The following is a 14,715-nucleotide window of genomic DNA, read 5'->3' as shown; positions in this document are numbered from 1 at the left end:
AGTAAAAAGTAGTCTTAAAACATAGTACATTTAAAAGGACAGGAAACCATGTAAGTTAAAACAGAAAAGGGGGCATGAAGTAGGGCTACTATTCGATTCAACAGTTCAGACAGCGAATAGCCTCAGGAACAAAAGAATGGCTGTATCTGTTCCTGCAACAGCGGGGCATCCTATACCTGCGCCCAGAAGGAAGGAGGGAAAACTCAGGGTAAAGAGGGTGCTGTGGGTCATGCAGGACACCCTGAGCCTTCTTAAGAACCCTCTTCTTATATAGAAGGCAGAGGTCATTCAAGTTGCAGCCGGTGATTTTGGAGCTCGTCCTGATAAATTTTCTTTAGCATGTTCTTGTTTGTCAAGTTTAGGTTCCCAAACCAACAAATAAATGCAAAGGTGAGGACTGACTCAACACAAGATGGCTGCTCCGCGCATGAACAGTCGTTAAAATCGTAGTAAATACTGTTTATTAGCACTTCTGTCTTTCGTGTGTCTCATCATTAAATCAGCTGTACACACAGCACTGTCTAACTTCTATCTGTATGGACATGTTGCTGCAGTGTTTGTATGTGCAAAATACAGCGAAATGCGTTATCAATGGTTATTGCTAACAATGGCTAGCCTGGCTAGAGCTAACCCTGGCTGGTTTCCCGACTGTTTAAATGGAACTTCGACAACTCGGGTGTGACGTCATTCAACTGTCACATTCCCCTTGCCCAGTTTTAATGGAACGGACCGTTGAATGGCTTAAGTTGCAATGCTACTAGTCTGTTTGCCGTTTCTTTTTCTGTTTATTTCAAACTTGTGGCTGCAATTTTGGCGTTTTTCCTCATTTTCTTGATTCAAAATTTAGATCGCTATTTACTGTATGTGCTGAGTGGGTTTTATGACCTCAGTGCCCATGAAACAATGTGTACCCACCCAGAAACATACAGTGGCCAATCCCCATGCCTGAAAAGTGGATCTAATTTTGGACTGAAGTGTTACAGTATGACATCATACATCATGCATCATACATACCTGAAGGCGTAGGAGAATGTGATGAGGGCCAGTGTGATGACGTGGTGCACCACCATGACAGTGGAGTCCTTCCTCCATGCGTCCATGTAGACTGTAGCGTAGATGGAGTGTCCGTAGAAGCTGCCTTGGATCAGGTAGGCTATGGCGATGTCCGTAGGCACCGACATACCGCTCTTCCAGTCTGGGCAGATGGAGAGGGCGAGGGGAGAGAGGTTAGGCCCTGATATGACAAACAGCAGCTCTTTGAAACGGAGAAGGTGGATTCAGGTGAAGGATCTGATCCCTTATTGACCAATTAGACGCACCTCAGTCACAAATTGTCAAACAATGAGTGGAGAGGAAACAGGCGAAAGAAAGATTTAAAGTTTTGAGATGAATGACATAAAATCCTGAATAATAAGGCCGTATATGAACAGAACAGACTATGTAAAATTACCGTTTTACATGTCATTTGTGATGGCTTCTCTTTCTTCTTGATTTGCAACATTTTCTGCCATCTGAATTTAGCTGTTTGTTTTTGCAGCAAAAGGAGAGGTATTTATATATTCACGAAGATGACTGTTGCACACACACACACACTATAAAAAAAACATGGAGGAAACTAGTGTGTCGTGACTTTTTCTGTGTCGTGATGTGTGGAGAGCTGGAAACAGGCACGCGCACGTTTACGTCAAGCTCACTGCTAATCGATGCGAGCTCGAGCCGAGGGGAGTTCGCCGTCTGTCTCTGCCTCTCACATGCACGCCTTGCAAAACTGGGTCTGCAGTGCATTCACCCCCTTTCAGCACAGGCTCCAGGAATGGCAGACATCCCCACAGCGTTTACTGATAAACGCTCCACACACAGCAGCCAGTCTAGAATCCTTTGGTTTGGTGACAGTGTAGATTATAACGCATTTGATGTAGAATAACTGGTGCAGGAACAATATTTATTGTGTTTGAAAAATCTTGGTGTGGCAGAATGATGACCTTGCCGCAGTGGGCTGTCGGAGATTAATATAGTGGAGTGGGAACAATGACACACGCACGGACGCACGCACGCACACACACACACACACACACACACACACACACACACACACACACACACACACACACACACACACACACACACACACACACACACACACACACAAAACACACAGGGTCCTAGACATAAGATGGATGCAAGTACACAGGAATCCACACACACACACACACACGCGCACACACACACACTTGGATACACAGTGACTTAATGATTCGGGGGGGAATACCAGATGTGATGGGGCAGCTGGGGCAGCTGGTGTAGTGGGAGCGGAGAGGCCGGGGGTATCAGGTTTCACCCTGAGAGAATTAGAGAGGGCATCTAAGTGCCGCAGGCAAAAAGGCCAAATGTCTGTGACGACTACCGGGCAAGCTCATGTCTCTAAAACCTATCAGACGGATGGACGTTGGAACGGAAACTTTCTCCTTGGTGGTTGGGTCTGACTTTTGTCTCCAGTGCGATGGGGTTACGTTGGCACCTTGCGTAATGTTTATTGATTGGCCCTTCCGTCATTAAACATTGAGAGGAAGGTCGCTGTAGCGGACCATCGCAACCAAAGAGCTGCCCGGGAACGGGAACTGGAGCCCTCTCCTTTTTCCTTCTCCTCTGGATACACTTTCTCCATGATGACCACTTTCATTTTGTAAACTATCTTGCCAATGCTTACCTCCTCTATTTTGCTTCGGATCTCTCAGCCTCTCTTCTCGCCCTCTCTCTCTCTCTCTCTCTCTCTCTCACACACCCTCTTCCTAAGAGTCCGGCCACTTTAGGTTTTGTTCCTGCACACATCTCAGGCTGACAGCTATTAGAGGTGATGTGGCTTTTAGAGATGGACCTAGAGCCTGTCTGTCAACGAGCCTTCCCTGGCCCCCACTCAGCACGGTGCCGCTGGACCGGAGCCCTGACACCTCCATGTCTGATGGAAGAGGCCAGGAGGCTCTAAAACACATCAACAGCTTATTAGTGGGGGGGGGGGGGGGGGGGCATTGCACAGCTTTCCTGCATCTATTCTCCATTAGCACTACAGTCGGTGATAGCTGCCATACAAGTCCCTCGTCACGCATCTCCACCCTCCATTAGGCCCACTGATGCAGCTCATTATTCTTCCAATGTCATCTATACGTTAGAAGTGGATTTATTTGTATCGTAAAACTTCTCTCTCAGTCCGCCGCTTGTCAGATCACTTCTGGCGCCTCCTGATGGCTGTAAAAAAAAAATCTGGATTTAAATGTTCCACTCGAAATGTTCTCTTAAATGTGGAACATTTCCTTGTATGCCGTAAAAGGCGGAGTCTTCTACCACGGCTACGGTACATCTGAATTAGGGCTTTCGAACAGCCGGAGGTGCAATGTTTGTTAAAGGAGAAACGTGTGTCAAAATACCAATTTAAATGAAATATTGTCGTGCGTCCTGCAGAGATGCCCCGGCCTACACATCATGTTCTGTTTGGTACAGATCCCCACAGAAATCACGCCATAATCATTTTAGTACATTTTTCAATGAAAATGAGAAGAATGGTGTGAAAATGATCATTCCCTCTGATATATCCTATCCAATTACAATATCAGTCAAAATAATTGCGGTTAGATATTTTTTCAAAACGGTTCAGCCGTATTCTGAATGTGCTTGGAATAAGGAAAGAGACAATAATGACTGAGCGAATGAAAGTTGATGGGTCGTATATGGATAATAGCATCAATTATGATAGCATAAAACGGAAAGCCTGCAAATCTATAGTTCCTTTAAGATAACTGTAGCATCTCGTTTACCGCTAAATAAAAGATGAGAGAGCAGACACAGCGGGTTCGTTCACAAGGCCGAGCTCCTCCTACCTGATGTCAAAAAACAGATATAGACAAAGGGGAAGTACAAGTGAATTTGGGGTCAAGTGAAGGCGTGGGCTAAAGTGGCCTGTGTGCAGCAGGAAGCTGTACGAACGAAGCTGTTAAAAGCCATGCAACGACTTCCTCTCTCCTTTAATGAATCATAAAACTCATTAAGCAGTCATATGGAAACCACAGGGGAAACGCTGGTGGTGGGATGTGACAAAACAGCTGATATCCTGTGAGCGGGTGTTTGAAAGCTTAAAGACCCTGGCAACCAAAATCCACAAAAACCTTCCAACTATGTAATTTAGGGTCTTATGTGCCCAATTGTAAGCCTCAAAAAGTAGGAGACATTAGTTTCAACCCAAATCCTAAATATCGCCATTTACCTGTTTGCACTGTTTGCTGAGGCAAGGTTTGAAGTGGGCGGTGCATATGCCTCCAAAATGACTACCATCTGACATCACTTGGGGATATACAATCATAAAGTAGCTTGCAGTTGTCCGTACTTACAAAACCTTTGTGCCCCTGCAGCCCGCTCAGTCTGCCTCTATCGGATGGAGTGCGGGGGGGCCACTGCGTCTCGTCAGACTCTGTCTGAATGTGGCCGGCCGTGGCAGAGTGCTGCTCGGCCAGCATTTGAGGAAATTACTCGGGGGAGACCTCACTCCAGGCAGACACATCGCGTTTTTTTAAATGCGTGTTTCAAAAGTCTGTACATTAAACACATATGCTCATGTTTTTGTATCTGTTGGTGGGCTATTTTCGATTTATTTTATGACATTTATAAAACATAGTCAGAGGGCCCTATCTTCGTACAGGCGATATCCCCTATCAGCGCTTGCGCACCTTTTTGCGCGTGCCTTAACGCAGGCAAGATAACAGTCCGCCTTGCGCATTTGTCCAGGTGGTATGCCGAGTTTTGCACCCCCTCCCAGCAGCAAAAAAAAGCATCCCCACCTCACGGGAGCATAATAGTAATGATTATACAGAAATGGAACTGTTTAAAAGTAATATAATTGTCTGTTAGACGTGACCTCCCTGATTTCTAAGTTAAAACAGCCACGAAATATGCTGGGGATGCAATTCTCGGCGGGGATGCGGAAACGTTCATGGCACGTGTCGCAGGCGCAAATTAGAGCCCTGTCAAAATCATCTGCGTCCCAAAATGCCTGCGCAAACGGGATTTGGGCGGTCTTAACTACCAGAATTATTCACAGGCGTGGCCAGGCAATGCTGGGCATTCCGTCAATCAAAACCAATCAGATTCCCGTCTCGCAATGGCTATTTGCGCGAGGCATGCAATATGCTGTAATTCTCTCCATGCGTAATAGAGTGTACTCACTCGTGCGAGGACAGAGAGAGATGGAGAGAGCTTATTGACAGATCGGCTGTGGTGCCAACGACCCTCCGGGTTATGAAGGTAAATAGCCTATGTCCATTGTCCAACAAGTTTTCTCAATTAATTTCCCTCTTTGCGATGTGATAAAAGTTTCTCACTGAATTATCTGCTAATATACCCAATTTTAGCAGCATAATTTGATGTCCTGGCGTGGCAAGGCTGTGCGTAATGACATATCCAAAAGGAATTTTACTTTGCACTGCGCTGCGCAGAAATTATGGTGCCATGTTTTAACCACACAGTGTCTCTGAGAAAAGGTTGTGATAGTTTAGGTAAGAGAGGCTAGCTAAGTTCAGCCTGAGCGTTTAGGTAAGAGAGGCTAGCTAAGTTCAGCCTGAGAGTTTAGGTAAGAGAGGCTAGCTAAGTTCAGCCTGAGAGTTTAGGTAAGAGAGGCTAGCTAAGTTTAGCCTGAGAGTTTAGGTAAGAGAGGCTAGCTAAGTTCAGCCTGAGCGTTTAGGTAAGAGAGGCTAGCTAAGTTCAGCCTGAGAGTTTAAGTAAGAGAGGCTAGCTAAGTTCAGCCTGAGAGTTTAGGTAAGAGAGGCTAGCTAAGTTCAGCCTGAGAGTTTAAGTAAGAGAGGCTAGCTAAGCTCAGCCTGAGAGTTTAGGTAAGAGAGGCTAGCTAAGTTCAGCCTGAGAGTTTAAGTAAGAGAGGCTAGCTAAGCTCAGCCTGAGAGTTTAGGTAAGAGAGGCTAGCTAAGTTCAGCCTGAGAGTTTAAGTAAGAGAGGCTAGCTAAGCTCAGCCTGAGAGTTTAGGTAAGAGAGGCTAGCTAAGTTCAGCCTGAGAGTTTAAGTAAGAGAGGCTAGCTAAGCTCAGCCTGAGAGTTTAGGTAAGAGAGGCTAGCTAAGTTCAGCCTGAGAGTTTAAGTAAGAGAGGCTAGCTAAGTTCAGCCTGAGAGTTTAAGTAAGAGAGGCTAGCTAAGCTCAGCCTGAGAGTTTAGGTAAGAGAGGCCAGTTAAGCTCGGTCACTTTCCAAGCTCAGCCTTTATCTAATGGGCTCAAAACATGAAGGAATCACAGAGTCAGGGTGAAGTCACTTTCAATTCAATCAACTCCGAAAATGGATTTTCCATTTATATCAAGTGTCTAAAGAAATGATTGACATTGAAGGCTCTTTATTTTCATGTGGATTTCAATTTACACTTTGAATTAAATTAATTGAAAGTGAATTACTCCCAACCCTTGAATGAATGGACAAAAGACTGAATGAATGAATGGTGCCTAGAGTGGTAGCTAAGCTGAATGAACATTTCGTTATCTGCACACACAACACAACACTCCTCGTCCTCCCGTGCCTTGGTGTCTCTTACCGTAGAAGACAGAGGGGGGGTCATGGAAGAAGGTGTAGGAGGTGAAGAAGAGCAGGTAGGTGCTGTAGGACCACGACATGGTGTAGAAGACCAGCTTCCACGCGCTCTCTGGCATCTTGGCAGCATCTTTGGGCATCAGCCTGCACCATTGTGCTAGCGGCTACAGGGGGCGATGGAGAGAGAAAATGTGAGGAAATCAGTTTAGAGGATCTTCCCTGCGGATTATTTACATATGCTGCTGTGTGAACTGCTGCTGCCCCAGGAAACAATAACTATTTCATCTAGAAGATGGCACCTTTGTAAACTAACGTCAACTCCACTCTCATTTCAAGGCTTTCATCGTTCCAAAACACTATGTAGCCATTTACGGAGTATGGTCTTAAAATAGCAAATTAACGTTGTATTTTCTTGCCAGTGTTCATTTTGTCAAAGGTGTCACATTTTTCAAAGCAGATATCTCCTTTTGAATGGGTTATTGTGACAGTAGGGAGGCTGAGAGGGAGAAAGCACGCAGGAGAAATGGAGAGAAAGGCGAGGTTTGGTTTGATCCGAGGCCAGCAGGACTACAGATGCTTATAATGCTCTGAACTTTTACAACATGTTTGGGAGCTAATAGGTGCAGGCTGGAGAAAACAACACTGGGACTAAATGAGAGAAACAAAGTCAGCAGGTAGTAGAGGACACTGCCTGGGCATCGTAGCTTCAACAGATGAGCTACCCTCCGTCTCACAAATACCTTTCTGTAACAGTTAACGTTTGGCTATTTATTCTATTTCTTGGCGAGAGGAGAGGCTGCTGATAATGAAGAAGACACACGGTGAAACTAAACTGGACAGCTGACACGGCAGTAAAAGTGGTGGACTTCCAAAGTGAGAAGTGGTAAACGATGTGTTGGATCGGGCCTACTACCTAACTGACATCTGAGGTTTGCAAAAACGCCAACATTCACAGACTGGACTCTATATTTTAGAGGTATTGAACTTTGAACTTCAGGTGATGATTTCTTTTTTACAGCTCTTTTATTGACATATTGTTAGAAAGTGGCAGATGACCTGCTATTGGCCTACTGCCAGCGTAACTGACAATGGCAGGATGTTTATTGCTGAGGGTGGCAGAGATACTCTCGAGATCACAGATACTATATCTTGGAGGATGCCAGATAATGTATAAGAGACGAGTACAATCAAAGTAAATAGTGGGAGTCACGTTGACTCACAAATAAAGGCACATGTACTCTCTCTCTGTTTTCTCTTCCTCTCTGTCACACACACACACACACACACACATACACACACACACACCCAATAGAGACACTGCGTCATCATTCAGAAGCCATGCCCAAGACGGGGAAAACAGAAACCCCCCCTACAATCCTGGCGTTCTCCTATGTCACGTGCATGGTTGCGTGTTGCACAAAAAGATCATATATACGGAAGATGAACACTCCAACTTACTTCCTTGACAGCTAGATCCACATTTTTCTTATCGCCAATTCTCAATGGCTTCCTTGTTTTGCTCAGGAGTACAAAACTGGCGATTTTTTACATTTGTTGTCTGCGCAGCCCCACCACACAACAGCTTTTAGTAGGGGTGGGAGAAAAAATCGATTCACCTAAGTATCGCGATTTTTAATGTCACGATTTTTTGGATCGATATTTTATTCAAGAATCGATAATCGCAAAAGCAAAAAAAAAAAAAAAAAAAATTTTTTTTTTTTTTTTTTTTTTTTCTTTGGTGCCGCAGTCAGGCCACTCACTGAACAGCAGGCCAGGTGCCGCCTACTGGTTTACTAGTGGTTGTATTACTTTATTAGTTAGTCTGAAGTAATAATTACACTTCAGGGTTAAAGTGGGTGCATCTCATTGTAAAATTGGACTTGGCCCAAATTAGGCTTCAAACGGCCCAAATTGGGCTTCAAACGACCGACATTGAGCTTCAAACGGCCCAAATTTCACGCGCGTCGGCCCATATCGGCCTGGCCTGCTTGGTATCTAATGCCCAGCCTGAATTATGATCCCAGTCCGCCCCTGTTTTTAACTATATCGCCCAGCCCTACTCATGATATACAGTCTCTAGTGTATGATTCAACTTTTCCCATGTTCTAATCTAGTGTAAAAAAGCAAACAAACTGAAAAAAGAAAAGAAAAAAAGAAACAAAAATCGCAATAAATCGTAATATCGAATCGCAATAATCGTAGAATCGCAATACTTAAGAATCGCAATATAAATCGAATCGGCACCCAAGTATCGTGATAGTATCGAATCGGGAGATAAGTGAATCGGCACAGCCCTAGCTTTTAGCTATGATTAATTCAAGGAAAATGACGCTGGTGTGTGGAAATGAACGGAGCTTTCCCCCCGTGATGGGCGTGGCCTATTTCATGCAGTGTCTCTATCAGCAGTGAGCAACATCACATCCACGTGACACACGAAACACAGAAACATGTCTTGCACAAGACGGGCCCAGGCTCATGGTTTTGCTCTGCAAGCAGAAATAGAGGAAGTCACAGAGAAGCTTCCTGACCTCCTGATGTAGCCTGATAATACCCCTCCTCCTCCTCCTCCTCCTCCACCAGACACCCACACCCACAGATTCATTCACTTATCTTTCTCCTTTCCCAATCTCACTGCTTTCTCGAACATTCAGTTCCATATTTTGCGTCCTGTTTCCTCCCTCTCTCCTCGACCTTCCTCTCTTCTGCTGCGATATCACCTTAACAGTCTGTAGCTCCAGACGACATTATCACACACGCAGACAGGAAAGCAACAGGGCTCTTTGTCTGTAGCAGTGTGAGTGTCATATAGACTTTTAGCATGGGCAGCCCCAGTGGGAATTGAACTCCCCCTGACTGTGTGTGTGTGTGTGTGTGTGTGTGTGTGTGTGTGTGTGCGTGTGTGTGTGTGTGTGTGTGTGTGTGTGTGTGTGTGTGTGTGTGTGTGTGTGTGTGTGTGTGTGTGTGTGTGTGTGGACAGGCAGGCGGACTGACAGGTTGGCAGCTAGCACAAAGAGAGGTTCACCTCACTGGGCAGCACTGGAGGAGACATGAAGGCCGACGCGCACACACAGACGGACATGACAGAGAGAGAGACAGACAGACAGAGAGACAGACAGACAGACAGACAGAGAGAGAGACAGGTAGGACGGACGGAAAAGCAGACAGGCAGAGGACAAACTAGACTCTCAGGCTATGCTTAACGCGATGCTTTGCTCTCGTGACGGGATCGGTAGCAACTGTTTTAGAGGTGGTAAAGCAGGAAGTAAGGCAGGTGTAACCAATACCGGTAATGGTGGTTCCATCCCCTTTAGGTGTTCACAGTGCCAGGGCCCTCGTTAATGTTATTGGTTACGCCTGCTTTACCTCCTGCTTTACCACCTCAAAACGGTTGCTGTGAAAAGGGCCTATTCTATTCTATTCTATTAATGAAATGTTGAGGAATCGGCACTGATCACATTTTGTCCATTTGCAACCCAGGTAGAATGGTAGTGAGACGCAAAGACAGACAGACAGACAGACAGACAGACAGACAGACAGACAGACAGACAGACAGACAGACAGACTGGCAGACAGACAGACAGACAGACAGACAGACAGACAGACAGACAGACAGACACAGACTGGCAGACAGACAGACAGGTAGACACACAGACAGACAGACAGACAGACAGACACACAGACAGGTAGACACACAGACAGACAGGCAGACACAGACAGACAGACAGACAGACAGACAGACACACAGACAGACAGGTAGACACACAGACAGGCAGGTAGACACACAGACAGACAGGCAGGTAGACACACAGACAGACAGACAGACAGACAGACAGACACACAGACAGACAGGTAGACACACAGACAGACAGACAGACAGACAGACAGACACACAGACAGACAGACAGGTAGACACACAGACAGACAGACAGACAGACAGACAGACACACAGACAGACAGGCAGGTAGACAGACACACAGACAGGTAGACACACAGACAGGCAGGTAGACACACAGACAGACAGACAGACACACACACAGACAGACAGGCAGGTAGACACACAGACAGGTAGACACACAGACAGGCAGGTAGACACACAGACAGGTAAGGATAGAAAGACAGGTACATCAGATAGGCGAGTAGGCAGACAGGGTGTCCCGGCTGTGCCAAGACAGGAAACCAAACTCCAGCTTCTTATCTTACCTCTTGACAGAGGAGATGCCTCACACACACACACACACACACACACACACACACACACACACACACACACACACACACACACACACACACACACACACACACACACACACACACACACACACACACACACACACACACACACACACACTCACACTCCACATCCACTTTGAAATGCAAGTGAACTGTGTAACTGGAGACAGGAAAGTGAAAGGTGTCTGTTTCAGTGATACATCTCAATCTGTTGTTACCACGCTACCAGTCTATAGTACAAGAAGATAGGAGCGCAGGCTCAGCGACTGATGACATGATCAGTTAGTGGAGGAGGAGGAGATTACTGTGGCCAAATGAAAAGCATGTATCCTCTCAAAGCCATCTTTTCAGGAGTTAATGAAACAGCACTTCATTACCGGTTGACATCTTTCTTACCTACGTTTTTTAATTTAATTGGTTTCATAAGAGTCATACACATTTCAATTCATGCCACGGGAAAACATGCAAATCACAAAGATGGCAACTAAGGCTGTTTACAGGTTTTCATATGACAACAGTGACATACTATCATTTAATCTCATCCATCTCTCATCTACCTTTCATTTGCTTTCTGGCCGTTCTTTCGTTCTTTGCTCTTTTCTGAATTAGACTGTGTCTCTCTACGTCAGAGGAAATGAGACAAAGACAACAAGACAGACAGACAGACAGACAGACACAGGCAGACAGACAGACAGAGACGGCAGTTGACAGAAAGATCGACACAAGATAAAGAAGTAACGGCGACAGAGTGTTGCGGTCGTGACACAGGCAGAAACAGCGAGGCAGCATGCTGCATCAGCTGACCCCACCTGGGGGCTGCTGATTGGTCGAGACCGCGGTGACACGTGGCGCGTGTTTTAGTGAGTCACGATTGGTGAGCGCAGCAAGATACTCGCCACATTCCTCTTGATCTCTCTCTCTCTCTGTTCATTTCAATACAGCTCTATCAATCCTACTCCCTCGTCCTTCTCCCCCTCTCTCCTCCCAGCGCTCTGCTTCTCTCTCTCTCTCTCCACCCCTGTGTCTCCCCCCCCCCCCCCCCCCCTGCCTGCGACATTTATTTATAGAGGCCAGCTGTCAGCACACTGCACCCCCTCCTCCCCGACCGCGTCCACCACATCACCCCCGCGTGAGCTGCATCACTGTGAGGTGCGCGGCACGGCGCGCGGCCCGCGCTCTCTCAGCTCCGCAGCACATCTCTTATTTAGTCCTCATTATATTGCTGTTTTCCACTGCTGCTGCAGTCTCTGCTAATGCCACCATATTATACCCACCACCACCGTCTCACTCACACTCTATTCTATTTAGCTCTATACCGTGTTTTTAACCTGGCCTGGCCTGTTTATCTCTGTACCACCACTGCCTACTGCCTCCCCTCTGTGTCATCTATCTCTAGAATGCCCTTCCCCCAATGGCTCCGTCCTATGCTATCTCTATGCCACCATCTCGCTATGTCCCAGCCGCCCACTCTCTGTCCATCCACTTGAGTTTTCTATGGCAGCCTACATGTGCAGCGGGGTTATACTGGGTCAAGGACAGTGAGATAATCCACTAGTCAGATAAATGACAGGGCCTTGAATTACACTCAACTGGAACCTACAACCACTCAGCCTCTCTCTCTCTCTCTCTCTCTCTCTCTCTCTCTCTCTCTCTCTCTGACAGACAGACTCTGGCTGAACTCAGGCTCTACCTCAGGGTGTCTCTCGTTTCTCGTCTGCCCCGCCCCCTATCCTCTTCCTGCTAAGGAGGGGGCGAGAACAGAGCTGAACAGTCACGTGACATTTCCTGCACCGGAAGTGAGTTCTCCATTCATTCATCTTCTCCATAGATAGACATTTTGAAAAATCCTTATATAACGACTTTTAAGGCCGGCTCCAAGTTAACCCGTGACCTACTGAATCCTGAGTGACCATAAAACATTTCAGTTGGAGCAAAAGCAAAAATAACGACGGGGAAGGGGGGGGGGGACATATTTTTTATTCCCATCCCCTCCCACCCCGATGTTATTTTTTTGCTTTTGCTCCAACTGAAAAGTTTTATGGTCACTCATGATTCAGTAGCTTGTTTTTTTTTAATAACCCATATGATGTGAGAAGCAGCTGCCCCCCCTCCTTGTATTTTCACATGATCTAATCTGGCCCCCATTCAAAAAGGTTTGGACACCCCTGCCCTAAAGGATCATTCCGGTTATTTATTTCCATAGTTTTTGCTATCATGACCATTGGCTGTGTTCGGAATTCTGTCACTTTGTCGTCGAGCTTTTGAATTGAAAAGTGATTACAACTTTCAACACAATAACAGTCACATTGCAGGTAGTGTTAAGCAACTTTGAGTTCTAGAAAACCGCTATATAAAAATGCCATGTATTATTATTATTATATTGATCACATCATCATTACTCGTTGGAACGCTCACATCCAAAATAATTTGCATTTATCTATCTATATACAATTGTGTATGTGGACTTTGTCTGTTTGTTTGTTTGTTTGTTTCACAGCTATGCCATTTTACGTGCGATCAGTCTGAAACCTTCAGGGTGTGTAAAGGGCACCCGTGCAGGTGACCTGACGGATTTAATTAGGCTAATTAGCAAATGATGTGATGTCATCAGTGATGAGTCATCAGTGATGATGTCAAAAGTGATGTCATAAGGGCGCACACACACACACACACACACACACACACACACACACACACACACACACACACAAGGAGGCATTGTGCTAAGACTGATGTCATAGGGGGGCATACCCACACACTGATGGTGTCATCAGTGATATCATAATGGGGCACACACACAAGATGGCATTGTGACATCACTGATGCAATAGCATTAGTGAGCAACACACACACACACACACACACCCGTGTGCGCCAATAGGGCAGGCGAGGCCACGCAGCAGCCGAACTACGGGCGAGGCCGCGCAGCGCAATCATGAACTACAGGAGATACCTTGGGCTGCTGGCATCAGTGGATTCCCTGCTGTGTTTACCACCTATGTTGACATGCTTCCGCATTTCCGCATATCGGAGCCCGTAAAAAACTCCAACCGACTTGTAATTACCGCTATAGCCTAGGAGGTTTTTCCCAGTTGGCAGCTGTTCACATTGGCAGCAACGCAGCATACTTATGCAGAGTAATCGGAAAATCGAATGTAGGAAGTTCCCATTGTGCAGAAAGCCAGGACATAGTTCAACCGCATTTTGGGTTCCACTGTTGGAGACTAGACCAGAGGAGAGAGACAAGGAGGAATAACCGGAATGATGATTTAAGAGAAGTGGGAAAAAGAAGAAGAAGAGGGGCGCAGGAAGCAATTAGCGAGGAAGCGTGTGTGTGAGAGAGAGGACGAGAGAGACAAGAGACTTCACAACCAATAAGTGGTTCCCTTAGCAACCATGCAGGGGTGGCGACTAATGCTGCCAGGATCCTATAGTGAGGCTAAAAGCTCTCTCTCCCTCTCCTTCCCCTGTCCTTTCCCCTCTCTCTCTCTCTCCCTCTCTCTCTCTCTCTGTGCACAACCAAATCCAGCTGTACGCCATGGCTCTCCCTTCCACCCTCCGCTCTCTCTCACTCCAGTCGTCCGTTTCCCCGCTCTGCCCTTCCTGGAAGCCAAGGATGAGAGCGGAGAGAGGTTGAATGGACTCCGCTGGCCGCTTACGTAAGAGAGGATAAAGTGGGCCAGTCAGTCAGGATGCTGGCCTATGTGTGGATCTGTTCAATAAGGCTCTCTCTCTCTCTCTCTCCTTAGCTCTCTCTCTCGTTAGCTCTCTCTCTCTCTCTCTCTCTCGTTAGCTCTCTCTCTCTCTCTCTCTCTCTCTCTCTCTCGTTAGCTCTCTCTCTCTCTCTCTCTCTCTCTCTCTCTCTTGCTTTTGTCTTGCTCTGTCAAACTAAAGTCTCTCTCTCCATCGCAGTG

General features: G+C 46.4%; 1 protein-coding gene across 1 annotated transcript in view; it reads right to left on the bottom strand.

Moving 5' to 3' along the window:
- LOC310785948 (ceramide synthase 1-like) overlaps positions 1 to 14,715 on the bottom strand; it is a 42,102-nt gene that overhangs the window by 5,903 nt on the left and 21,484 nt on the right. Inside the window, exons 2-3 of the mRNA XM_083647129.1 lie at positions 6,576 to 6,735; positions 1,015 to 1,195 (exon numbers count right to left, since the gene is read on the bottom strand). Of these exons, the coding sequence (XP_083503255.1) occupies positions 1,015 to 1,195; positions 6,576 to 6,735 (341 nt within the window). The remainder of the gene's footprint in view (positions 1 to 1,014; positions 1,196 to 6,575; positions 6,736 to 14,715) is intronic.

This window comes from Poromitra crassiceps (assembly GCF_964638095.1).
Source record: "Poromitra crassiceps genome assembly, chromosome: 12".
NCBI classification, from domain to species: Eukaryota; Metazoa; Chordata; class Actinopteri; order Beryciformes; family Melamphaidae; genus Poromitra; species Poromitra crassiceps.
This window is presented reverse-complemented; position numbering and strand designations above follow the sequence as displayed.